Source organism: Gobio gobio, assembly GCF_949357685.1.
Source record: "Gobio gobio genome assembly, chromosome: 2".
NCBI lineage: Eukaryota > Metazoa > Chordata > Actinopteri > Cypriniformes > Gobionidae > Gobio > Gobio gobio.
Genome location: NC_137098.1, coordinates 43,186,087 through 43,213,253, shown reverse-complemented (window position 1 = coordinate 43,213,253; position 27,167 = coordinate 43,186,087). Strand labels below are relative to the sequence as shown.

Genomic DNA, 27,167 nt, shown 5'->3' with positions numbered 1-27,167 from the left:
GTTTACACTCAAATATTAAGCAGCAGTTTTAGACTGATAAGATAGAAAATTAAAAACTTCAAAATTCAGCTTTGCTATCACATGAATGAATTACATGCATACATTCAAATATACATAAAGGATTATTAGGAACACCTGTTCAATTTCTCATTAATGCAATTATCTAATCAACCAATCACATGGCAGTTGCTTCAATGCATTTAGGGGTGTGGTCCTGTTCAAGACAATCTCCTGAACTCCAAACTGAATGTCAGAATGGGAAAGAAAGGTGATTAAAGCAATTTTGAGCGTGGCATGGTTGTTGGTGCCAGACGGGCCGGTCTGAGTATTTCACAATCTGCTCAGTTACTGGGATTTTCACGCACAACCATTTCTAGGGTTTACAAAGAATGGTGTGAAAAGGGAAAAACATCCAGTATGCGGCAGTCCTGTGGGCGAAAATGCCTTGTTGATGCTAGAGGTCAGAGGAGAATGGGCCGACTGATTCAAGCTCAAAGAGGCTACAATTTGCACAAGCTCACCAAAATTGGCAGAATTTGGCGCAAACAGAATGAGAACATGGATCCATCATGCCTTGTTACCACTGTGCAGGCTGGTGGTGGTGGTGTAATGGTGTGGGGGATGTTTTCTTGGCACACTTTAGGCCCCTTAGTGCCAATTGGGCATTGTTTAAATGCCACGGCCTACCTGAGCATTGTTTCTGACCATGTCCATCCCTTTATGACCACCATGTACCCATCCTCTGATGGCTACATCCAGCAGGATAATGCACCATGTCACAAAGCTCAAATCATTTCAAATTGGTTTCTTGAACATGACAATGAGTTCACTGTACTAAAATGGCCCCCACAGTCACCAGATCTCAACCCAATAAAGCATCTTTGGGATGTGGTGGAACGGGAGCTTCGTGCCCTGGATGTGCATCCCACAAATCTCCATCAACTGCAAGATGCTATCCTATCAATATGGGCCAACATTTCTAAAGAATGCTTTCAGCACCTTGTTGAATCAATGCCATATAGAATTAAGGCAGTTCTGAAGGCGAACGGGGGTCAAAAACAGTATTAGTATGGTGTTCCTAATAATCCTTTAGGTGAGTGTATATACAAATATTTTACATATTAAACTTGAAAATGGTTCAAACTGTTGTGTATATATATATATATACTGTATATATATATCAAGTTTAATATGTAAAAATATGTGAAAAGCAAACAAACAAAAAAAAGTATATCAAGGACCATGGATCTTGTATAAACGGGTATAAAACCAGACAAAATTGACAGGTCTGGCCTAGTCTGCAGCTTATTCTGGCTAAGAACAACACGTAAACGATCAACCAAACATCATGTCTAAAACATTTGACTCCACTACTCTGGCAACTTTTAGTAAATCCAGTGATTAGTTACACATCTAAATAGATTATCAACATAGTAATAGATTCACTATACAATAGATTTCTTCTGCATTGTTGGTGGGATATAACGTGTGGCGTTTTTGTCTGTTAGCCGAATGTGTTTAACTGGTCTTGTGGGGAGCCGTTAGCCTCTGTGTGTGCACTTAAAAAAAAATCCAACAATATTTTCTTCCTAAAGATTCCATCCCTGCCACCAAAGAAAGAAAAAAAAACAGACCCAAAAAACACAAACAGACCCACCGGTCTCCCTGCCTGCCCAAAGAATCTGCAAAAGCTTCTGTATGCAGGTACAAAGCCAGCCACCACTCACTCTCTCTCTCTCTCTCTCTCTCTCTCTCTCTCTCTCTCTCTCTCTCCTGTAGGTAGAAAACACAAACACACAGCCTGCAAGTGGCATATCAGCGCATGAAATTCTCTAAAGGGGTTTAAGTATTTACCCTCCCCACTATGACGGCCTGCTAAAATTCAGCTTACCCTGTTCAATAAGGACTTCAAAGGGAATCATAAATACCTTTTGCCCGCAAATTCTACTGTACAGTGTTTTTCTCCTCGCCCCCCTTTTCCTGCTTCTTTTCTTCCCATTTTTCCTCCATTCTCCAATATAAACCGCCCCTTACTGTGAAATTTATTAGAAGCCTTTTATTTACAGTTTATAAGTGTAATAAGAGAAATTGGGAGGTAATTATTTAAGCAGGCGAGCCGAAGGAGAAACACAGGTAAATCGAGTGGTTCATTCTGATCTGACAAGAGACGACTGCTCCGAGAAAAACAAAAGCGAAAGAAATGGCCTTTGAAAAGAGAAAGAAACTATGGGATCGTGCCTTTGTTTTTGTGTCTGACTGTTGATTTTGAAAACACTCAAAAGATGTATCAACATGTGGTATTATTTGCATTATGTATATACATATTATTATAGCTATTATTATGTATATTATGATATATTATTTAATGCAATATGTGTATATTTTTAATTACAACAGTCACAAACAAAACTACATACTATATGTATATATAAGCCCCACCAATGCACAAAATCGACAAAAGAATAGAGCTATTTAGTTCAATACACAGTGGCCCTGCGAAAGGTATTCTGGAATATTATTATGATGAAAATGCACAGCAAAGCCATTACATTTATAATGTTTTACAAACTCATCAAATAAGTGAATAGAGATGAATTGCCCCGGTCGACCTTAAAATAATTATCAGAACGAGGCAGCTCTAAACTAGATGAAATTGATACACTTGAATAATTAGATCCTTGGCACTGACCTAGTGAAGTCAATAAAGGTTATTAAGGCCAATTGCTGTCTAAACGCATTAGAGACAGAGAGAAGCGCTCCGCACCACATCCAGCATTTCAGCGGCTATACGATAATCCCCTCACTGCGTCCGCCTCTCTCTCTCTCTCTCCGCTGCCCTCACACACATATACACCCCCTACCCTCAGACACACTAAACCAGATTGGATTCGCTTAACCTTTCAGTGGCTTTGATCAAATGAGCTCACACTGCAATAACATTTACATTGACCCTCACTCTCACTCTCTCGCTGGGGAGAGAGGTCTTTACCTTCCTGTCTGCCACACACACGCGCACGCTAGGTCAATAACGTAATCAGATATCAATGGTGACCCCTGCAGTCATGATTGCTCGCTTTCTCTCGCTCGCTCGCTTTCTTTCATTGGACGGATAGGATGAAATTATGAAACGGTCACTGTGCACGAATCGACACACGCGCAAATAAAGACCAACACAAACACCACCGAAAAGGAACAGAAGATGCATCTAAAGGCTCACTGTTCCCATAAACGCATAATAGTTTCTATTCAGTCTGAAAATAAACGTTTCAGCACACAATATTTGATGACGGCGTACGTGGAAGAAAGACAGAATAGATGCGGTTAGAGGGGTAAAAGCTTTTTGATGTGACGCTCTGAGCGACAGAACTGGAAAAAGTGACAAATTAGAGCTAAAACATCAGAATAAACCCATGATATTGTTAACAGACCTGTCTCACTCTCAGCCGTCTCACTCTCTGCCCTGCAACCACATACAAATGAAAGAAAAGAATAAAAAAAAAAAAAAGCTTGGATGGTATTTAAAATATTTTGCATATAGCCAACTATCTCTCCTGTGCCAGGATAGACAGACTGAGAGAGGGAGAGAAAGAAAGTGTCACTGGTAAAAGCCTAAATAAATGTCAGTGGTGTATGAGGAATACGATAGCTTCTCTGTAGGGACCCGACGTTCACCCAGTGTGTGTGTGTGTGTGAGAGAGAGAAATTGAGGAGAGGACCTGAGACCTGATGTTTGATAACATTTACCTCATCTTATCAGAGCACATTTAAATGGCTATCTTTATTCTTTTCTTTCTTCTTTTCTATTTTCTGCCATTTTTTCTATGTTGTTTCCATTAAACAGTTCACATTAATTCATGAGGTACAGGTTAGAGAGAGAGAGAGAGACAGAGAGAGAGCGATAGAGAGAGGGAGCCAGAGAGAGACTTGTTTTATCAGGATGTCATTCAAATGGAGGGGTGAAAATTTGCATCACAACAGCCTGAAGAGCAAGAGAGGGAGACACAAGAAAAGAGAAAGAAGGAAAACGAAAGAGAGAAACCCCCATGGGAGAGGAGCGGCTTTAATAAACAGCGGGAAGAGGGTGAACACACAGAGAAACACACGGACCAGCCAACCCTGGACCTGCTCAGACTGCAGAAAAATCAAGAGAAGTGCAGGAAGGCCAACGAGACAATTCCCAAGAATCAAGATAAACACATGTCCCTGTTAAATGCCATGACTGTCTCTCGAAATCATACTTAAATGAATTTAAATCAGCCATGAAAATATCAGATATTAGGGATTCAAATTAATGTGTATTTTGTAAAGTGCTTTCACATTCATGAGCTATTTATTTAAGCTCTAACAATCCTACAAATTCAATATTTGTACAACTAACAAAACGTAGAAAATAGCTTGATCAGGTTAAAACTCAGGTAAAATGCACCCACAATTTCAACATAAATAATATTAAAAAGAAAAGTATAGTTTAAAAAATGTCTTTAAAATGTTAAGATGAATGAATATGGCAGGTGTTGTATTCTCCTTTTTCTCTCGTCCATTTATGATTTAATATGGTTAATAAAATATTTAATATAATGTGATAAATTAAAAGTTGTCTATTTATTTTATTTTATTCTTATAATTCAAATAATATATAATCAGTAATATAGCATACAAATATTACAAAAACCTTTGGCATTTATGAATGTATATATATATGTATATATATGTATGTATATATATATATATATATATATATATGTTTTTTTTTTTTTTTTTATGCATTTAATACATAGCCTATATATTAAAATACCCCCGAATTTACATTTAACTTCTATAGATTGAAATAAAATAATTGATGAAAAAAAGTTTAACGTGGTATTCACAGACACAAGAACATGTACATCTTTGAAGGGTGGATGTCAGCGCTCTTAAATTGTGTTTCTGAACAGAAGGAGGACCGGTATCGCACAGTGAGCCTGAGACTGTCTCACCCCTTCATACACACACACACACACACACACACACACTAGCTCAAGAGCTGGTCCTTAGCCCCAGAAGCACATTAGATGTGATTACTGCTCAAAAAAGCGAGAGACAGACAGACTATGATGATACAACAGTGCCCCCTACTGAAAGTAACTACAGCACTGAGAGCAGAGCTGTGTGCTCAACACACACACACACACACACACACACACACACACACATGGATCAAACATGTGTCAAACAGACAGCACTGATCAGCTGTGATCACCTAGATTTAAATAACCTCTGCTGCATCCTCTACAGCATGAGAGAGCCCTGATGCCGCCCTGCATACTGGGGTCATCAGCAGGCAGAAGGACGACTATGCGGACAGGCGGGGTCCTGAAAAGGTGAAAACGTTCACTGATGCTCCAGAAGGATACACAATGCATTAAGAGCTGGGGGGTGTGAACTTTTTTTTATTTGAAGATAAGGTAAATTGCACTTAATTTGTCTTCAGGGAAACAGGCAAGTATCTTCTGTGGCTTCCGAGGGCTGTACTAAAATGTATTGCTCAAAAGTTTTCACCCCCGGCACTTAATGCATCGTGTTTCCTTCTGGAGCATCAGTGAATGTTTGAACCTTTTTTTAATAGTTGTGTTTGAGTCCCTCAGTTGTCCTCAGTGAGAAAAGAAGGATCTCAAAATCATACAGTCACTGCTGGAGAGAGTTCAAATATGAAAAAGAGGCTGGAAAACTGAAGAATTTGCATTTTTCTGAAGAACATTGGGCAGTTTAACTGCTCAGAACAAACAAGGGACTCATGAAGAACCATCACAAAACAAAAACAACCATGTTTATGTTCTCGCAACATTGCATTATCAGAGTTCATAAAAAAAGATATACTCGCCAATGCAGATTTTTACTCACATTTGGTGATTGCCGAGGGTTGGCCCTGTATAATTATCTTATTTTCTAAATTCACCACCCATTGATAGTTGTGACATTAACCTTTTATACAACAACAACAAAAAATTACTGAAAAAGAGGACTAGGTTGGTTGACTAGGTGGGTTGACTAGGTGGTGATGGTGTTAACACAGATTTTCAAAATTACTTTATACTTTGTATTCTCTCCATCTTTCTCTACGTCCCTGATTCTTGTCTTACGGCCAGCCACCCACAGAATCTGAACACTTGTTTAACATTTACCGCAAGGAATGTGGGTTTAAATATTGTAAAATGTGTTAAGCAGCGCTGGGATTACAACACTGTACTGGTAGCCGAAAGCAAAATCATATCAGCCAAAATATTTCATAAACAAACACGCATATGTAGAGCTGAAATGTCAGATGCTGAATTGAGCAGAAATCTGGGCGCAGATTTTCTGCAGGCCTGCTTACAGTTCATTCCATCACTCTTACCATTCGCTCCATTTCCTTCCAGTCTTTCTCCATCTGTTCCATGGGTTTAGTCCACCAGCTGCAGAATCTAGCGTAACGCCGGCCCTGGAACCAGTATTGCCTCAGCCATTCAAACTCCACCTGAAAGGAGCAACACAGGGTCAAGACGTTAAAGCTGCAGAGTGTCATTTCCACACCACTAGAGACGCCAAAAAGAACTGCAAAAATAATGAGTGTTTTCAAACAGGTTATCCCAAATTGGCCCCTATGTCTTCCATTGTTTGGACAAACAGGTAGTTCTGGCCCAAACTTGCACAATTGGTTGACCAAACGACTCTACACACAGATCAACAATGTGCAACAAAAAAAAAAGAGCCACAGTGTTTTCACTTTTCAGGTAAAAAAAACCTATGAATAGCAGTCCCTGCACATTAAATGGGATTTAACTGGAATTCATTTATTTCTTATGCATCTGTTATGATTTGTTTTTACGTAAAACACATTGAATTGCCATTGTGTACTATGAAATGTGCTATATAAATCTACTTGTCTTACCTAAAAAAATTATACTTTAAGCTGGTAATGAATTATCATTATTATAATTATTGTCATTTTATTGCTAATAACCATTATATGGTCCATTTGAATAAATATGAAATATTCTATAGAATATATTTCTTTCTATAGAACATATTCTACAGAATATTCTATACCATTTTCTCTAAAGAAGTAAAAACACTAAACATTTAAATCAATCGTTTCAAATGCCATATGTGAAGACTTTTATAGCTATATTCACTCAATGAACTCACTCAACAACAAAGTAAAAAAAACTCAACCAATAAGTTATAAGCTTGTGTTTCTGGAACCACCATTCATTACAGACACCAGGCTGTTAATACTATTGGTTTCTGAACACAGGGACCATTTAAAAGGACCAAAAACAAACTCCAAAGCATTTTGCCTTTTTTGCAGCAGAGAGGCTTTTGAAAACTAGGCCGGTGAAGTCCAGTCCTTGAACAAGAGGTCAAACCGTAGCAAGCAGCTGACATTTACTTAACAATGTCTGAAAAAAACAGCAGTCAAGTGTGTTTGATAGTCTGTAAAATGTGGTTGTTGGACAAAAATGTTTTGTGCTCCAGTCATTCTTCACTATCCAGCTCTCTGGCCTATGTGTACTGTATTATATCAGCGCACTCTGAAACAACAGCAATCCAGACGTCCATCCATTTATCAAACTCCATCCATCCATCACTGGGCAATTTAGCAGCAGAATAAAGCAGCAGACGGGACTGGGTGCTAGTCACCTGAGTCAGTGAGGTGGGGAGATGATGGGGGAAGGGCATTTGTATGGGGTGGTGCGAGTGATTTTCAAAACTAAACACCCACGTTAAGGTCACATTAACAAGGGAACGCAGGTAGCCGCACATACTCTTAGAGGACGACAGATGCAGAACAAATCATACACACACACCTCTGTAACCATATACACAAGCCGCTTGCTTTGTACTTGACATCTTTGCGTCTTTGTGTGGCGCTGATCATAACTGTATCATCACAATAGGAAGGAGGGTGATGACATCTGCATTTCCTGTTTTCCTGTTTGTTGTTTCGTTTCCTTTGTTTATGTCTGCTGCTACGTTACACCCAGGAGAGACGTAAAGATTTATCACACACGCCAAAAACATTGCACCTACACACACTTCTCTTTCTTTCTTTTCGTTCTTTACTTCGTTGCTTTCATTCTTCATCCCATCAATCTCTCCCTTTTTCTCTCTACAGGGAGCAACAGAATCCACCACAGGCTCTCAGCCTTTCTCCTCTGGGAATCTCCCCATCTTTGACTCTTTTGAAGTGATGAGTTAACCCTCCTAATGATGCTTAATGTAGCCACGTGCACATGTGTATCTGTGTCTGCCCCACATGTAAATGTAAGCACCTCACGCTTGCCCTCCCACAAGCTATGAACAAAGCACTGCTCCAAAATGCATTCTCCAAACAACAGACACCCTCTGCGCCATAGCTAAGAGTTACAACTAAACAACAACACAACACCAGAACAGCCACTACGTCTCTTCACTGAATTTAACTGTAAAGTTGCCTGGCTTGATATGGAGCAACTGAATGACATGAAAGAAAGCTTTGAACACGATTTTGTGTTTAAAATATTAGCACAGTTGTGATTGTATTTATATTGCCATTCAATAAACAAGAAATGAATACGAGTAGCTTATTTTTTAGATAAAATATTGCCTGTTGTTGTGTTTATGAATTTATAGAGTTACGTTACATACACACACACACACTACCTAAACTTGGGATCTGTTTTATTTAAATTAATAATTATTTAATATAGAAAATAATGGTGTATAATGTATTGTTTAGAAGATATGAACCTCTTCCCGTTTCCCTCTTAACCCTTTTCAATCACTCCCTATAGGCACCACAGCAAAATGGCCCAATGCTCCTGGTGTGTGTGTCCTTGGTTTGCATTATGTGTGCGTGTCCACTACTCACTACTCCTAATGTGTGTGTGCACTAACTTCGATGGGTTAGATGCAGAGGACAAATTCTGAGTATGGGTGAATTCCTGGCCTTCAAATGTCACTTTCAGTTTTCACGTATTTATTTGATCAAAAATACAATAAAAAAAGTATATAAAATAACTATACTATCTGAATATATTTTAAAATGTAATTTATTCAGGTGACGGCAAAGCTGAATGTTCAGCAGCAATTAAGCCTTCAGTGTCATATATTTGGTGCTCATGTAACATTTAATATATACTACTTAACATTTTCCAAGATCCTTTGATGATAGATTTTTGTAACATTATAAATGTCGTAACTGTTATATTTGATCAATTTAACACATACTTGTTAAATAAAAGTAGCCATTTCTTTAAAAAGAAAATTAATTATATATAAAATATAGACATAGCTAGTTTACTTTCTTACATTATAGCTGAAAAAATAAGAAAATGTAAAAAATGCATTGTAACACTTCGTGGAAAATATAAATACTCCTAGCAAATATGAATATATTTGTAAAAATAAAAACTGACATTCTTTCAGTGAAAGCACTAACAGGGAAAGTAAAAATATTAGTGCCTCAACAGGAAAGCAGTAAAAAAAATCCTCACTGGTACTTTTTTGTTTTCTGAGTAGTATGTTTAGTATTAATCGCACGTGCATGTATGTAGTATGTGCATGTATTTTTAAATCTTGTTGCATCAAAAAAAAAAAAACTGATGTGAACAGGTCCTTTATTTGATGGACTGTAAAACTGCACAGCTGACTCTTTTTTCTGCTTTATAAATACCTGTGTTGGCTATCGGTCTTTAAGCATTCAAACTGGCTTGAACAGGTTCATCTTTAGTTGGACTGAGATCAGACACCAAGGGTTCCCTTTCACATATGGCCACCTTCAAAGAAATGCTACACTTTGTGTTGGTTCAAACCTACAATTGCTTCAGACCAAAACCGACCGCTGACAGCCTCTCAACGGACGCCGGAGGCTACAAATGCTAGCAGACACTTTTGTGTCTGTTTTTCCCCCCCGCGCTGATTGTCTGTCTGTCCTTCTGTGTTGAAAGCACACACAGCGCCGAGAGCTTTGAGCCAACATGGAGGCCAGTTTCCCGCAGAGCAAGCCTGCAACAGGCACAGAGCTGGAAACTATGCGACTGGCATTTAGAGCCAAGCCGTCTGCTGCTGTGAGGTACTGAGACTAAATGCCACCTGCATATGCTGGAGGGGAGAAAGAGAGAGAGAGAGAGGAAACAGACAAAAACAAAAAGGCTTTCAGTGAAAGGTGGAGAGTCTGTCTGTCTATATATCCAGCTGAACGTGGCGGTACGTCACGATGACCTGCAGATATAGCAATGCGGAATCTTAAATATCAAATAGGTTAAGGTTTCTAGACATCTCTCTCACACAGCTCACTTGTTAGGAGTACCAACCAATTTCACCAGAGCACCCTCGAGTCCAGAACTGTTGTGACTCAATCGATAAGAGGCCAGTCTGTGCTGTTTGCTCTGTAAACCCACATATGCACACCTGGTCATACAAATAAAGAGCCATATTTGTGCACACACATCAGCTCAGACAATGAGAATTGTAGGGATGCCACATAACTAAATCATTCAGTCATATAACTTCATGAAGCAAAGGTTTTTTTGATGCACATCTAGGAATTTTTTGAATAAATATGATTTTTTTTGCATGTTTTTTTTTAGTGCAGGGCAATCGATTTATTGCGATTAATCGCATTCAAAATAAAAGTTTTGTGTTTGCATAATATATGTGTGTGTACGGTGTATAATTATTATGTATATATAAATACATTCACATGCATGTATATATTTAAGAATAATACATTATATTTATATATAAAATATATATATATATATATATACAGTATAAGATAAATTATATAACTATATATACAGTACATGAAAATATTTCTTAAATATATAAATGAAAGAGTGTGTATTTATATATGCACATAATAATTATACACAGTACACACACATATTATGTAATCACAAACTTTTATTTTGGATGCGATTAATCACGATTAATCGTTTGCCCAGCACTAGTTTTTTTATGTGTATTCTGGCGATTTTATTTGCAATTTGGTGTTTAGAAACCCATCTATTGCACATAACTTGGGGAACACAAACTTTTCTAGTGCTTACACAAAACTGGTGCATTCTGATCGGGCGATAGAAATACATTTACGGAAATCTGATTACTGATGTAAAACTTGAATATGCACAAGCAAATTAGACTTGAGAGCACAGTCCCTCCAGAAAAACGTGATTATGCGATCGCGTGATTTAACGCATAATCAGCCAAAGTCCGCATATTCATGCGGGGGCCGCATTTTTTCAAATACGCCGCACTTTCGCCGCATAAATTGCCTATTTCCGCGTGCAAAATATGCGGGCTATCATGATTTCATAATCCCCGCATTTTCGTTGAAAAAAAAGTCATATTTATTAGCAGAAAGTTGAAAAATTTTCGTTTACTTCACACAAGAACCGCCATTTCCGCCTATTGCCATGGGAACGTTTTGAAGTGACGTGATTACCCGACGCGAACGTCATCGAAAAGCTTCAAACCCCGTGGAGAAACCATAGATACCGGTGAAACCATGATGAAGCACAAACTCCCATTGGCCAACAAAAATAACAGCAAAAGAGCAAAGCAGTTTCCCTGTGTGCTGACTGATTTCAAAACACAGCATCATGAAACTTTGAAGCGTTATGAATCAATTAGTCGATTCAGCGGTTTGAAGCGTTATGAATCAATGAGTTGATTCAGCGGTTTGAAGCGTTATGAATCAATGAGTCGATTCAGCAGGTTGGATCGCCAAAGTCACGTATTTCAGCAGTTTGACACGCGATCCGAATCATGAATCACCTCGATGATTCATAGCATCATGATGCTGTGTTTTGAAATCAGTTATCACTATATAAGTCGTTATTTAGTTTTTTTTGCACACAATAACTATTATCGTCGCTTCATAAAGTTATTGTGGAACCACTGTAGTGAGATGGACTTTGTAACGACGTCTTTAGTAGGCTACCTTTTATGGGTCTTGAGAGTGTACATTGTGCCAATGGAGGCCTTTCTGAGCCATCGGAATTCAACTAAAATATCTTAATTTGTGTCCAACAACATAAAGGGAAGTCATTAATGACAGAATTTTCATTTTTAGGTGAACTAACCCTTTAAGAGATTGCACTTTGTGCATTGGAAGCACTCAAATGTCTGTTTTGTATAGCGACATCTGTAAAACAGGAAGTTATTTATAAATTTTTTCAGAAGTTGTAGCATATTCCTTTTGTAAAGCTACAGAACTTGATTGACTAAATGTTTTGTAAATTTGAGCCATTATTAAGGTCTTCAATAAAACCAGATGAGAACTTAAATATTCCAGCACTTTCTGTGATGTAGTGCTTTTTTTCTCTTTCTCATCAAACCGCAGTTTTTGCAAGTTCCCGCAATTTTATCGCATAAAATTGCATAAATATCCCGCATTTTTCATCGCATTTTTTAAGAAAACGTGCCGCATAATCAAGGATTTTTGCCCGCAACAATCACAAAAAAAAGCCGCATTTTTCTGGAAGGACTGAATAGTGGATAGCCTTTCAGTGAATAACAACTTTCTGCCTTTTCCTCATACAAATCTATCACCATATGGCTCCAGAAGAAGAAAGAGACAACCATTTCTATAGATATCAAGATAATGTTGTTTCCGTGAATTATTTAGCCCATAATCGTGGGGAAAATCTGATTTTGGGAAAGCCCTACATTGAGTTTGATTTCTTGTGTCCATTTGAAATTTCTATACATTTTCATTGTACAGAAAAGGAGTAACTTAGACATTTCCTTTTGTGTTCCATGTAAGAAATTAAGTCCTACAGGTTTGGAATGACATGAGGTTGAGTAAATGATGACATAATTGTTAGCTGAAATAGCCCTGTAATTCCACAACAATGCAAGCTCAAGTCTCTGAGGGCCAAAATGTTGGAAGAGGGAGAGAGATTTCTTTCCCAACAACCTCTCCAGCAAAAACTTCTCCTTAACCTCCATATACATTGGCCTTTATCAACATCAATGGGACTGACACAATACATTAATCTCCACACTACAGATCCTATACAGATCCCCCCCATCAGGGGTTGCTTACTGCAATCTTCATGCAATCCACCACACTGAACAAAAGGTAGACACTGAGCTCTGCTAGAACAGTGTGCTGGGATAAATACACATATCAATAATAAATAATACAATAATACATCATTCAAGAACGCACACAGGCCCTCGTGGGCAGTTTCAACAAAATAGCCTCAATCAGGTCAGAGTTTTGAGGTCGGTAACCTCCGGGGAGGCTGCCGCCCCCAGGCAGGGGTAAACACTTTATATTTGCAAGGGTTTTTTAAGGTGCTGACTGCTGAGCGATAATCGTTGGAGTCGGGGTTCAACAGAGACCTACACAAGGCCGCACTGATGGTTAGGCCCTCTAAAAGAGCTATTGTTTGGGGTTTGAAAAATTAATGGCAAGTACAACCTTTAAAAAAACCTCAGAGCAACCTCAACTGTTATGGCCTGAGACTTGTGTTTGGGATTTGGTGTTATGAGTACACATTTTACAATGCTTAAAAAACTATTCACATACACACCTCGTTGTGAATGTCCTCGATGCACTGGAGGGTGGAGGGGAGGAGACAACTCAGACTCTTGGTGTTCTTCTCAGTGTCTGTGTGTAAATTCTCCAAAGCCTCTGAGCAGCGGTTCTGTATGTAGTCCAGTGTACCTGTAGAACACTGAAGGAACATGACAGATAATAGAGCGGTATTTACTTATAAACCAGAAAATAGGGGGTTATTGGTTGACGACATGAAAGTTGACGATTTTACAGGTGCGATCAGGACAAGATGACGCTCACCTGTACGACTCTGTGAGTGGAGCTGAATCTAGCCGTGTCACCAGCCAGTACGCAGTGCTGATGTGTCCGATTCAGATCATCTATACAACCACACACGCACATACAACAATCAGAGGAAACATACTTCAACATCATTATAAACTCTGGGAAGGAGCATTTGTTGTGGTCGATCAAACTCTTATGGCCCCGATATACTTCAAGCTAAATCAAAGAACAAACTGGTGGGAGTCATTTTGAACCAAATGAGGCCAAAACGAAGTTTGGAGATTTCGAAATGGCTTGCCAAAGCAACCTTCCTGAAAAGGATCGCTCTGGCTGGTAAACACCTTCAAACTACCACTGGTCTGTGGTTTACATAATAGGTAGATGACCTGGAGCCCCGCCTTCTTTGACATTGAAATCTTCCCTGGTTAATTTTCAGGCACAAAAAAAAACAGGAACCCACTAGAGAGCTGCTTTACACTCGAAAAAATGCTGGGTTAAAAACAACCCAAGTTGGGTTGAAAATGGACTAACCCAGCGATTGGGTTGTTTAAGGTAAACATTTAACCCAAACGCTGGGTTAAAACGAACTTGGGTTGTTTTTAACCCAGCATTTTTTAGAGTGTATAGTAGAAATTGGTTATAGTAAAATATAGTGGTGTAACGGATCACAAAACTCACGGTTCGAATCACACTACGGATCGGATCATTTTCAGATCAGAATAAAAGGGGGAGGAGACAATTTTTATTTGCTTTCCATTTATTACATGAAAACTTTTGGTGTTAACATAACCTATATGGTTTATAGGTTAACAAGGAACTTTTGGTTTTAACAAAAATAAAATAAATAAATAACCATCTGAATAAATAAAATTTTACTCAGTTGTTAAAGTGTAACATGTAAAAAACAACCTGAGACGTCAAAATGGGCCTGAGTTTATAATTTATTTATTTATTTTTTTTTTTTTTTAATATTAGGATGTCAACATTCTCAGGGGAGAGAGTAGACCTCTCACACTTGTCAGCATTGCAATTCTCTTTGTAGGCCTACACACTATTTTATAGATATAATGTTTAAACGCACTACACTTAAACAACGTTTTATTGAATTCATTACTTTATATTTATATAGCCTAGTACCTACTTTAGATGTATAGATTACGTATATATTTTTGCATCAATACATGTTTGTTTTAATGCGGATGCGCTGTCACTTTAATTCAGCGCCAGCACATAAAAAAAATAGACCCTGTGCGGAAACGATCGCAGCACAGCTGTATGGCTACGCGCTCCTGGAACGCACTGACGAACCGAAGCCGCGTGCAGTGTGAAAGCTGTATCCGTTAACATGGATACGGAAAAAATATGCACCCCATACGCACTGCAAATGGAGTGTGAAACGGGCATCAGCAGGTGCCATGTATCAGCAGGTGCCTCGATGTATGCGCCACAGTGCCTACATACTGTTACAGTTTTGTCCACCACCCTTCTTCCGTCATCATTATATTTTACGGGGAAGCCAAAATGCTCCCATACATGCGATTTGAATGATGCGGGAGGCTTTTCAATTTTTTCTACTTCTCCGCTAGCCACTGTTGACTGATTAACATGGCCTGTTCATGTGAACACATGTGTTTCTCTGGAACTCAGCATCGAGTTTAAAGTCTTTTAGTCTGCGATCACTAAACAATTCAGGTAAATCCACAAGTTTAAAAAAATGCGCAATAAATCCGCAGGTCACGTGCGTGCCGAACCGTGGGTCGTGATCCGTACGGATCATGGATCAACTGCGATCCGTTACACCCCTAGTAAAATATTTGTCCATGTTTAATACAGTCTAGCAACTCTCCGTTGGCTTGTGAGTTGGAAAAACCAAACTCTAGTCAGGCCAATCACATCGTGTACAGAGTCGGTGGGCGGGCTTAACATAATGATGGCAGAGTTGCTACTGGTAAACAAAGAAGCTGGCGAACAGCTGTCTTTTTGGTCGCGACTCTGGAAGACTTGGAGTTCAGTGCCGTTCTTTGTTCTTTTCTCAAAAAAAAGCTTAAGTCATTTTTAAGAAAAGAAAGATGTGTTCGGAGATTTGCCGACCGGATACGGCGAAAGTTTAATCTATCAACTAGCTCCGCTTCACCTTCTTCGTTGCTCTGGTTGGTTGTAGCGCTATCCTGTTGTGTGCAGAGGGAATTTGAAAGACAGCCGTTTATCCCGCCCCTCGGATTGAGCCCTGCCAATGGTGAGTTTCCAGACCCAACATCTTGATGTGGGTCTGGCTTGTCAGGCTACCGTTTTCTCACTTCTGTCATTTTTGTTGTATGTTTTGATGCATTCAAGACCTTCTGGGAAGTTCATATTTACAAGTCGTAATTAATTTTTCAGATGCGTTCAAGTCACATCGGAGCAAACCTTTGGTTAATTAACTACACAAAAATACAGCAAGGTTTTTTAACTATACTCCTAGAAACTGAAGAACAAAGAATGAACATCAGGTGTGTTTTGCTTTATGTTTTTAATTAATTTATGAACATTTAGCATCCACTAGAGACGTTGCATCTATTTATTTTGCGGCCCCTGACACGCCCCCGACTTGGAAACACAGAGCTCAAAGAAAATTTGGAGTTTCCCACGTGTAATTACGACTTTGTTGCGGCATTCATCTAAACGCTGCTCCCAACAGCATATAACACTGCTCAGGTAAATATAACCATTTTAACCCCTGAGCAAAGAACAAAAAAGAGCTTCGCTGTGTGAGTATATTGGGGTTTTTATTCAGATGTTATAACTGGGCCAAAGAATGTAAATATACCAGGGCAGCTCTAGTAATGCAAGTCCTACCTTCTAAAAAACAAAAGAGACAATGCACCTGCTATTAGAGACTCACACTTAGCACACTGGCCAACCTAAAATACATGCTTTTTTAACACTATTTGAGCATAAGAAACAACATTTAAAAGACAGTTCATGTCAGATTTTTATTTGGCCAGCAGTTTTTGAGATGTCATTATTTCCCTATTTAACAGATAAGTGTTGGAAAGGGACTGAAAGGGATATGCCCCATTGAAATCAATGGATTCACCACATTCTCTGACGAACAGCAGCATAAACTAGAGTGAGCACAACAGTAACATTTGTTTCATTTTCTCTGTATACTATTATTCTTTCCTGTCACATTACATCGTCTTTAAAACACTTGCTATCTAATAACACTCGGCATCTCTCAACCTGGACTCTGTCACAACCTCAATATGAATCATGGACCGTACCAAATTCCTCTAATAAATATTTATCATGATTCTCTTGTCGTCAGGTGTCTGCTGCACTTGAGTTAAAAGCGGGCTTTTAAATCTATTGGGTCAAAACCTCTCCCTAGGTCTGTCCTGTCCCTGGAGCATTGAGCAAAAGAAATCTTATTAGCAGCTGGGCCGGTGTCGGTCCAACAAATTGCTCCCGCTACCCATCCCCAAATTCCATTTTTGAGAATCCACTGATTAGATTTGCACACAGATGTCTCAGGCATCAGCGGATGGAGGGGAAGAGCTGTGACAGTGTTAGAGACTGATGGGAATGTGGAGTTGAATATCTGCAAGTCATTTACTGTATGTCTTCCTTCGTCTCCCACTCTCCAATCCTTCTTTGCTTTTCTCTTTCCTTCCTTCCTTCTCCTTTTATATTTTTCTTTCCCTTTGCCTTTCTTTTTTTAAACTTATTTTACCCATCTTCCTTCCCTTTATTTCCTTTTCCTTCCAGTTTACTTTCCCAATACTTAATTTACCTCTTTTGATCCTTCCTTTATACTTTCTAATACCTTACTTCACCTTCCTTTTTTACTTATTTTCTCTTTACCTTCTTTTTTCCCCCTTTTACTTTCTTCCTTCTCCCCCATTTAACTTCCTTTGCCTTCTATCCTTGCTATTTTACTCGCCTGATGTGACGTGTGGGTTTTTCTTCCATTCTCCTTTTCTCTTCATTCACCTTTTTTACCAGCTTTTCCTTCACTCCTGCCTTCCCTATTTACTTCCTATTATTTTATTTTCCTTTGAAAAAGCAGCTGATGTGTCCTTCCTTCCTTCCAAAAATCTGATTAATTCAGCCAGAAGACATAGTATCATTAACAGTTCATGAGGCAGTTTTCCAGTCACACTTTCACCCTTGTCCTGTGCCCAGAAAACCCATTATGACCCATTATGTTTATATTGCTTTAGCTTTACACTTAAAGTCACTTCACAGGACTGAGAGCACCATTAGGTAGCTATAAATAACTCTTAAGTTTAGAGCAGCGAGTAACAAAGAGGCACGGCCACTGGAAAGACTTTCAAAAATAGATGAAAATGTCCAAACAGGAGTGATAAAATGTGTGCAATGGAGGGGAAGCATTAGTCATGCTTGTACACAGAAATCGGGAAATAAATAGTGTCCTTATCAAAGTCATCAAACACACTTTATGGGATATTTAGAGGAGAGGGTTTTTGCAAATGTGGGGTCATTGATGGGGGCATCTGTTGTAGCCCTCAGTAATAAAAGTCTTGATTTACTGATTCTCTCTCCGTCTCAGTCCTGCTCTCAGACAGGGGTCACATCGATTCATAAAATACCATTTGGTTTTCTTAACCTCTTTGATACACATGAAGAAGGAACATGTGGAAGCAAAATCCTAGGGAAACAGACACACACATGTATATAAAAGGATGTCGATGTGCACATCCTCTGGGAAAGACAATTCCTGGTCTAATGCATTTCAACATGACCGAGACGGTACAATCCCCTTTACACATGTACTTGAGTCTACCGTTTTTGGACACAGATGAATGTGATTGTGTACCTGTCATATAGTAGCAGTCTCCAGACTGTAGAGGCAAAGCGAGACCTGGTGTGTGAATGTCCCAGGCCACCTTCAGGCCAACACGCCAACACACCTTCTGTTTCTCCACTTCCTCCTTCCCCAAACCTTCTCCTTTTTCCTTCAGTTCTTCTTTACTTGTTCCTTCACCCTCTGTCTCAGTTTCTTTTTCTTTAATCTGTTCCTCACCGTCTTTCTCAGTCACCCCTGCTAACACAGATGTAGTTTTACATTTAGAGTAGAAATGTACTTCTATTATTTATAAACAATTCCAATAATCGGATAATTTATTTGTTATAGCCAATGACCATTAAATTGTCAATATTCCTATGGTAACACTTAATTTTAAAGTGTTTATTTTAGATTGAATTTGTGACCACTGTATTAACAACTGGATGCTCAGTTTGATTAAGTTTTTTTTTTTTAAATGTCTCTTATTTGCTCAAAAAAGCAGAATATTGAAATATATAATGAAATATTATTACAATATAAAAATGGATTTATTCTTGTGATGTCAAAGCTGAATTTTCAATTTCATTACTCCAGTCTTCAGTCTCACATGATCCTTCAGAGAATATTCTAATATGATGATTTGGTGCAAGAAATTATTATTTTCTATTTTCTAGTTATTATTATCAATGTTAAAACAGTTTTTGTTCCTTAAAATATTTGTGGAAACAGTGAAAAAATTAAAAGAAGAAATTTTTTCTCAGCAAGAACGCATTCAATTGATCAAAAGTGACAGTTAAGACTATTTACTATTACTATTTCAAAAAAAGGCTGTTCTTTTGAATTTTCTATTCATAAAAGAAAGCAAAAGTTTTAAACATTGACAATAATAAGACCCATTATTAATAATTGAGCAGCAAATCAGCGTATTAACATTATTTCTGAAAGATCACGTGACACTGAAGACTCGAGAAATGATGCTGAAAATTCCTATTTTACTAATAATGTATATTACAATAGAAAAAAGTACTGTAATAGTATTATAATATTTCACAATATTACTGTTTTTACTGTAATTTCTATCAAATAAATGCAGCCTTGATGAGCTCAAGAGACTTCTTTCAATAACATTTAAAAAGAAAATTTTACTTATTCTAAACTTTTGACATGTAGCCAACATTGTTCAACTTCCACCAAAGAAGTTTCTGAGTCATTCAAAAAACAAAATCAGCCAAAACGAATATAAAAAATAAAAGTGTAACTGATGAGGGGAAAAAATAGAGAGGGCAGGCTGACACCTATCAGTGAAATCAATACTAAAGCACTCTTGGAAGCATGAGCCCTGAGCAAGGATTTCTCTTCGCTCAGCAGGGATAAATAGTAACTTAATTTCAGCCTGTGATTTCTGACACAGCTCTCAAAAGGCCAGCTGCAGCCAACACAGCAGCAACGGAAAAGATTCCTTCAAAAACACTTCAAAATCACAGTGGCATAAACTAATGCCTGTTAGAAAAGGAAATGAGCTGGATCTAGTCAGTGTTGGATGAAGAGCTGAACAGATTTGTCACTGAGCGACTCCCCCGCAGCACGGCCAACATACTCTAATAACCCATCACAGATGTGTTAAAAGATGCGGGCATCATGAAAAGCATTCTCTTCAAAGCGTGTTCAGGTGAAACACAAATCTATACAACACACAGATGTTATCCAAAGGGACAATAAAAAATAAAACCCATTCATGCAACACACACACACACACACAGAGCAACAAATAAATGATGTACAAAGTGAAATTCCTCTGAGCAACAATCCGTTTCAGCTGGTCTGGAGCATTTCATAGCGATTTCTCTAAAGTGAAGGCAACATTTTGTGCGATGCTCTGCACGGGTGCGTATGCTCTGCAAAAGCGTTCCATCAGGGGAGTCTCTCTGAAGTCTGGAACTGAGGGGTCAATTTTACCTCCAAAAGAACAGCTGCGGAATAATTCCACACAAACTGACACATTCACACACAAAAACACACACACAAACCATTCATGCACTGTTTGAAGCGGGCCCTGGGGAGGTCAAAGGTCAAATCGGTCAGTAAGAGATTGGCGAAACAGAGCTTGTGAGGCAGGTGGTTCTGGTTAGCACACCACGCTCTGTTCTGTCCAACTGACACACACACGCACACAGCTGCATGCTAAGCTGTTAGGCTGACGTGAAGAGAGACTGATGTCCAGAAAAAACTTCTCCAGTGAGATTCATGTGAAATATGGAAGATCTGGCTCCTTCTTCATGGAGCAAGTTCATACAATGACTGCATGAGCACATTCGAGCTATCAAGTGAAGGATGGTTTTCAACTGGATGGTGTCATAATAAATGTTTTATGTTCTCAGCAGTGGTGAGCTAGAAAAATAAAGGACTGTTTTGTCCCTTCAATGAAACCGGAATGGGGTGGGAATGTTAAAAGAGAGAGTTTAGTCCAAAATGAAAATGATTCAAATGCATTTGCTACTGCAGAACATATAAGATATTTTGAAAAAATGATGTTGTTTTGGACCGCACTGACATCCACTGTTTGGACAAAAACTGTTCTTCAAAACATCTATTTTTGTGCTTTACAGAAGAAAGTCATACAGGTTTGGAACAACATGAGGGTGAGTGAAGGAATAATAACAGAACTTTCAGTTAATAATCTTTTTAAGACAATATGCAATTCAATTTTAATCCACTGAGTCACGATCCAAATTCTAAAATTAATCTCAATGCAAATCTATGTTTTATCCTGTTAGCTTTTTATTAAGGCCCAGAGTGCTAGTTACACCTGTCGTCTACACCAGGCATTCTCAACCTTGGTCCTCGAGCCCCAGGGTGCGTTCCGTTCGACCGTAAGTGGACTGCGAAGTGGACTTCAGAGGGTATTCCGCCATCTTAAGTGAGATTCCAATCCAAAGGGAGCGAACATGTTCAGTTCGAAGGGCACTGCGAACGACGCAGGGAAGAAGGGAACATCGATACATCCCTTCACAGGAAGTGGAGAGTGAAAATCACCCAACTGTCATTGCGCGTCGCATCACCTGTCAGAACTAACGATGGAGCAGAGCCGTTTTAAGAGTTTTTAAACAGCTCTGCGATGGAGGAGTTTACGTATTATGAATGGTTATGGAAATAACTGTTACATTCGCATATTATATTTTATCTGAGGGATTTTACTTTATTTACCTCAGGAATGTTTACTGTGCAGCTGCGCTTGGGAAATAAAGCAGCTTCAAATCTGTTCATAGTCAATACAACTTATATGTAAACTAATAAAACTAGTGTTTTGATTATATTTTTAGATATACACTGTGTGTTTTGTAAATGTATTTACTTATTATATGGTTTTAAATTTGAAAGTAAAGTAAATTACTATATTAATGTATGTTATATCATAATCTGCGTGACCCCGTCTTTACCTTTCTTTGATGACGTTGCAGGGCGTTCCAAATGAGTGATTATTGTCAGCGAAGTCCACTTCAACTGATATACCGTGCTCAGGGAGTAGGGAGCAGTGAACAGTGCGTAGGGACCCTGTCGAATGGAACGCACCCCCACTGTCCTGCAGAGCTTAGCTCCAACCCAAATCAAGCACACATGAAACAGCTAATTAAGCTCTTCAGGATTACTAGAAAGCTACAGGCAGGTGACTTTGATCAAGGTGGGAGCTAAACTCTGTAGGACAGTGGGCCTCGAGGACCAGATTTGAGAACCCCTGGTCTACACTACTTTGGCGTTTTCGAACCTCGAAAACAGAAACTTTCGAAAATGCTGCAGACCCCGTTTTAGTTTGAAAACTCGGGGGTTGCGTTTCAGTGTTAACGGACCAAAACTGAGACTTTTGAAAACAATGGAAAAATATTTACGAGAAGTTTTTTTTTATTTTTTATTCCTATTTCTGAGAAGAAAGCAGAGCACAGGTTCAGGACACAGATTGAGTCCTGTGTCATCTGTTAGAGCAGTGGTTCTCAACCAGGGGCTAGGGTTTCCCTGCAAACTTCCAGGGGGCAGTTATATTAACATAAATGTATAAAAACAACAACACAACTAGAGATGTACAACAGTAAACATAGACATCCTAGACATATTTGCTTTGATGGGCCTTCAAATATTGTACTGGGGCATTGGAGTTAAAGAGGTTGAGAACCACACTCATGGCTCTGGTACAATATTGTTTTACATGCTCTACCGAAGACTTCTGACATCTCACCTTCATTCTTTGGCTCTGCTGGGCAGCTATAGCTGTAGACAGCAACTGGCGACAGAGGAACCAGGTTCTCGTCATGATGCCAACCGACTGCCATCTTGCCCATGCCGTAATACGGTTCTTCCTTCAGTTGGGTCATGGCAGTGGGGTCCATGTAATTGATGAGGGTAACGTTAAACTGGCTGGCCAGAGCAGGTGGCGGTGTGGATGAAGGAGGTGAGGAATGAGAGCAGCCCTGACCGCTGTCTTCCTCATCCTCCTCTTTCTCCGGCTTCGCAAGTAACCTGTCCTTAACACTCTCGTCGCATGTCCCCTCCTCCGGAGTGTCTTCGCTGTTTTCGGTTTCACTGCGGGAACGCTTGACTCCTCTTGCATTTGTCTGCTGCTTTACGTCTGTGCAAAAGAACTGATTGAGCTCCGACAATGCTTTGCAAGCGTCCCTCAGGTCAGTCTCACAGCACGGTTTCCCTTTCTCATCTTTCTGACCTTCTTCTCCCTCACAGTGCCAGGGGATGGTGAACAGACGGGTGTCCAGATAACGGTACGTGTAGCCCGGCTGACCCACGAGAGCACGCGAAACGGCTGTGAAGACATCCCGGTCTCGGACTCGGACAAGATCTCGAAGGAGACATCCACGGCGCTGTAGAGTTATCAGAGCAGACTGCACCCTCTCATGGAGACCATCTGGCAGGGTACCAGATTGCCGTACAGCCAGTCCTGCATAACTGGAGTCCCACTGTCAGAAGCAAACAATGTAATTATTATAAACAAAACAAAAAGAAAAAAAAAACATCATATGAACAATCTGTCCTAATATCATTGTCAAGATCTTTACGGGAGTCTCCAAACTCTCTTACCAAGACTTTTCAATGACTTTGTTCCGTTTTGTCTGTGACAATTGGATAAAGATTTTTTATTGATAAAAATTCAGACTGATTTGTCAATTCATCATTTTGACTGATTTGTGAACCAATTCACTGAAAAGTGATTTATAGTCAGTGAAATATTTTAGAGCAGGAAAAAAAAAAACGTGGAAAAATTATTCCCAAGAGAAATTCCAAAACTTTTACATGTGAAGTGTGTCATTTCCACACTACTAGCGGTATTACACAAATTACACAAATCCTTACAGAATTGCAATCCGTTTGAACTGCCCAATTGGGGACAGAGATTGGCATTACATTGAGTCAACCAAACAGTGTGTGTTTGGGGAAGAGCTCACAGATTGAGCTTGTATTAAAACAGCCATACTAGTTTTAGCAGTTCTGTTTGATGATGATTGTGGTACCGAAATGATCTATCAATTTCCACAACTTTTCCAAGCCTGGAAAACCCTAATTTTGATTTGAAATGTTCTATGACAGCGGAAATCCATGGAAATCTTTACATTACAACCAGTAAAAAATCAGAATTCAGGGGGAATTTTTTTTTGGTTTTTGTTTTTTTGAAAGAAATCTTTTAAGCTCTTGCAGCACCAATGCTGCATTTATTTGGTCAAAAACAGTAAAAAAATAAAAAATAAATAAAAAACAAAAGAATACAGTAATGTTGTAAAATATGTCATTAAGTAATATTAAAATTTAATATTACAGTTATCTATTTTAATACATTTTCAATTGTAATGTATTCCTGTGATGGCAAAGCTGAATTTTCAGCATCATTCTAATATGCTGATTTGCTGCTCCAAGAAATATTTTTTATTATAATCCGTGCTGAAAACAGTTCAGCTGTGCTGCTGTGATACATTGTGTTCAGAATGATTTAATGAATATAAAAATGTAAAAAAGAACAGCATTGATTTGAATCACTAATCTTTTGCAACATTCTTTACTATCACTTTTAATCAATTTAATGTGTCCTTGTTGCTGAATAAAAGTATTGATACATTTTTGAAAATCTTTCCGGCAGAGTACATTATATATATATATATATATATATATACAATACTTCATAATTTCAAATCTACTATATATATATATATATATAGTAGATTTGAAATTATGAAGTATTGTGAGATGTGTATGAATGTCTAACCAGCTCTTGATATCCTGGGTCCGTAGGAGAAAGGTAGGGAATCCTCTGCTCTCCTAGTTCCTGTAGAAGCCTCCGCCTCTGTAGAGATGACAAAAACCACAAACACACATAAATGAAGACTTTTTTCACACATTCTTTAATGTTTTCATCAGGCAGCATATTGGAAAGTCCACAGTGGGCTTTATTAACCAATATATTACCAGCTAATTAATGCAAAACTGGATGTACAGTAAAAACATTTATTAAGTCACACATTCACACATCTACACAATTAAAGAGCTACAAAAGAGGAAAAGTTCACGCACTTTAACAAGTGTCTCTTCCTAGTCAGAGCACATTTCCCATGGGTCTTCTCAAAGCCACATAAACTACGGCCTTCTATGCATTGCTCGTCTGTTAAAACTCAACCTGCTCTGCCCATCAAAGAGCGTTTCATTGGGCTGCATTCCACTGCATTCCATTCCGACCTGTAAATCCAACAGCAACCGGTGTAAAACTCTGATACCCAAATAAATTTCACAAGTGCACCCACTCTCGTCCTTCTCCGACATACACACGTCCTCTATTTCTTCACTGCAGGTGCAAGAGAGACGGCTTTTTCTCACCCCGTTCAGGTGGAACGGTGGGTGGGGGGGGGGGGGGGGGTTACATCAGTGACCCTGTTCCGGCCTCCGTGCCCGAGACCCCCGTCAAGCAGCGTGGCAGAATGGTCACGCTGTTCCCTTAAGAACGTAGACAAACAGCCGAGACGTTAACGGAGAAAGAGGGCCATATATATGCCCTATATTCCCTGACATTTACGGAGACCGAGTTTCACATTTCAGCCATGTTAATAATGGCAGTGTTTTCACATGGGAAGGGCTTTTTGTGAGTGCGCAGAGTGGCTAGACCTCACTCAAATGGGTCTTGACTTTTAGAGTAAAATAAAATGTCCTGTTAATAACATTAAAGTAACAGCATTAAAAAGGTTGCGTCCTGATTTGAGAAAGGACATGGGTGGACGTGCGAGAGTGTGCAGATGTGTTCGAGAGTGGAAATAGGGCTGTATAACCATTAAAGTGACTGCAAGGTTTTGCAATAACGATAACGGCACAAGGTGACTTGAGAAAAACATGCTGGGAGGGTTTGGTGCAGCCCAGTCTGGACCTGATTCTTCCGGTTATTTAAAGAAAAAAGGACAGACAGACTGTCAAATAGAAATCTAGAAAACAAAATAACATGCACTATTCATGGACAGTCTTGACTTAAAGGCCTGAGAGAGATGGAGAGAAGGGAAGAATGAGGCGGAGGAAAAGGGTGAGAATGAGACAAAGTGGATGCATAAAAGGAAGAAAGAGAAGTAAACTGACAACTTGACACGCACTCATTGTTGGTGTCAAAATGTATCTCATGACAGAAGCGATGGGTATTAAAAAAAAAGGGCCAGTGGACGCGTGTGTTTGTGTGTATTTTTTCCACCACTGGCAATGCTTGGCTGCTCTGATGTGCAAACAATGCCATACACACACACACACACACACACACACACACAGCTGGTCTGGACAGCACAGTTTCTGGGCTAGTCTTGAGGAGCAGTGGCCTGTCATGCAGATGTCAAATACATCAAGCTGCTCACAAATTCCAAAGAAAAAAAAGAGACAGACCTATTCTACTCCACAGATGAGCCTAAGCGAGCGCTCTTTTCTCTCACACACATGACATACACACGTAAACAAATAAAGGAGAAAAAAAGGTGCATTCACACACACACAAACAATCACTCACTCAAACCAAACTAAAAGCTCTCTTCATAATATCAGATATACTAGCCAGTCAACAAAAAAAACTATATAAATTTTGCCTTTTAGTTCCAGGTAGAAAAATAAAGTAATATTTGGCTAATGCATTTAAAGTGTCCTTTTTGTACAAACTTAATGTGTATTCTTGCATAACTGTGGCTGAATAGACCTCAAGGAGAAAAAAAGATGTTTAAATGCATGTGGCAGTATACCAAATATAATTACCTTTTTTTATATATATAATATCATAAATATGTTTTTAATTTCGCCCCAAAAAAAAAGCATTGTAGAAACAGTTATTGGGGAAAAAGTTGTATGTATATTATGTACATATGTATATATGTATTAAAATAACAGTACAGTTATCACACTGTAAAAAAAAAAATCAGGTCTCCAATTGAAAATTTTCTAGTGACTGATCACATCTATTTTTTTTAGTTGGCCAAATTGAATTTCTGTTAACTACAATGCATCAATGCACAGAAATTCTATTTGGCCAACTGAAAAATGTAGATGTGATCAGTCACTAGAAAATGTTCAATTGGA

General features: G+C 38.8%; 1 protein-coding gene across 6 annotated transcripts in view; it reads right to left on the bottom strand.

Moving 5' to 3' along the window:
- The window catches only part of fto (FTO alpha-ketoglutarate dependent dioxygenase), a gene marked incomplete at both ends in the record, with an annotated part of 159,536 nt that overhangs the window by 90,468 nt on the left and 41,901 nt on the right, over nt 1-27,167 (bottom strand). For 3 of the 6 annotated variants that reach the window (XR_013816070.1, XM_079810666.1, XM_079810668.1), the window contains 6 exons: nt 6,374-6,493; nt 13,545-13,688; nt 13,811-13,890; nt 18,615-18,839; nt 22,813-23,545; nt 24,844-24,921. Coding sequence is in view for 5 of the 6 variants with exons in the window: in XM_079810666.1 (XP_079666792.1) it covers nt 6,374-6,493; nt 13,545-13,688; nt 13,811-13,890; nt 18,615-18,839; nt 22,813-23,545; nt 24,844-24,921 (1,380 nt within the window). Of the gene's footprint in view, nt 1-6,373; nt 6,494-13,544; nt 13,689-13,810; nt 13,891-18,614; nt 18,843-22,812; nt 23,546-24,843; nt 24,922-27,167 lie in introns of all 6 variants that reach the window. The other 3 variants (XM_079810667.1, XM_079810669.1, XM_079810670.1) reach the window with 1 other exon arrangement.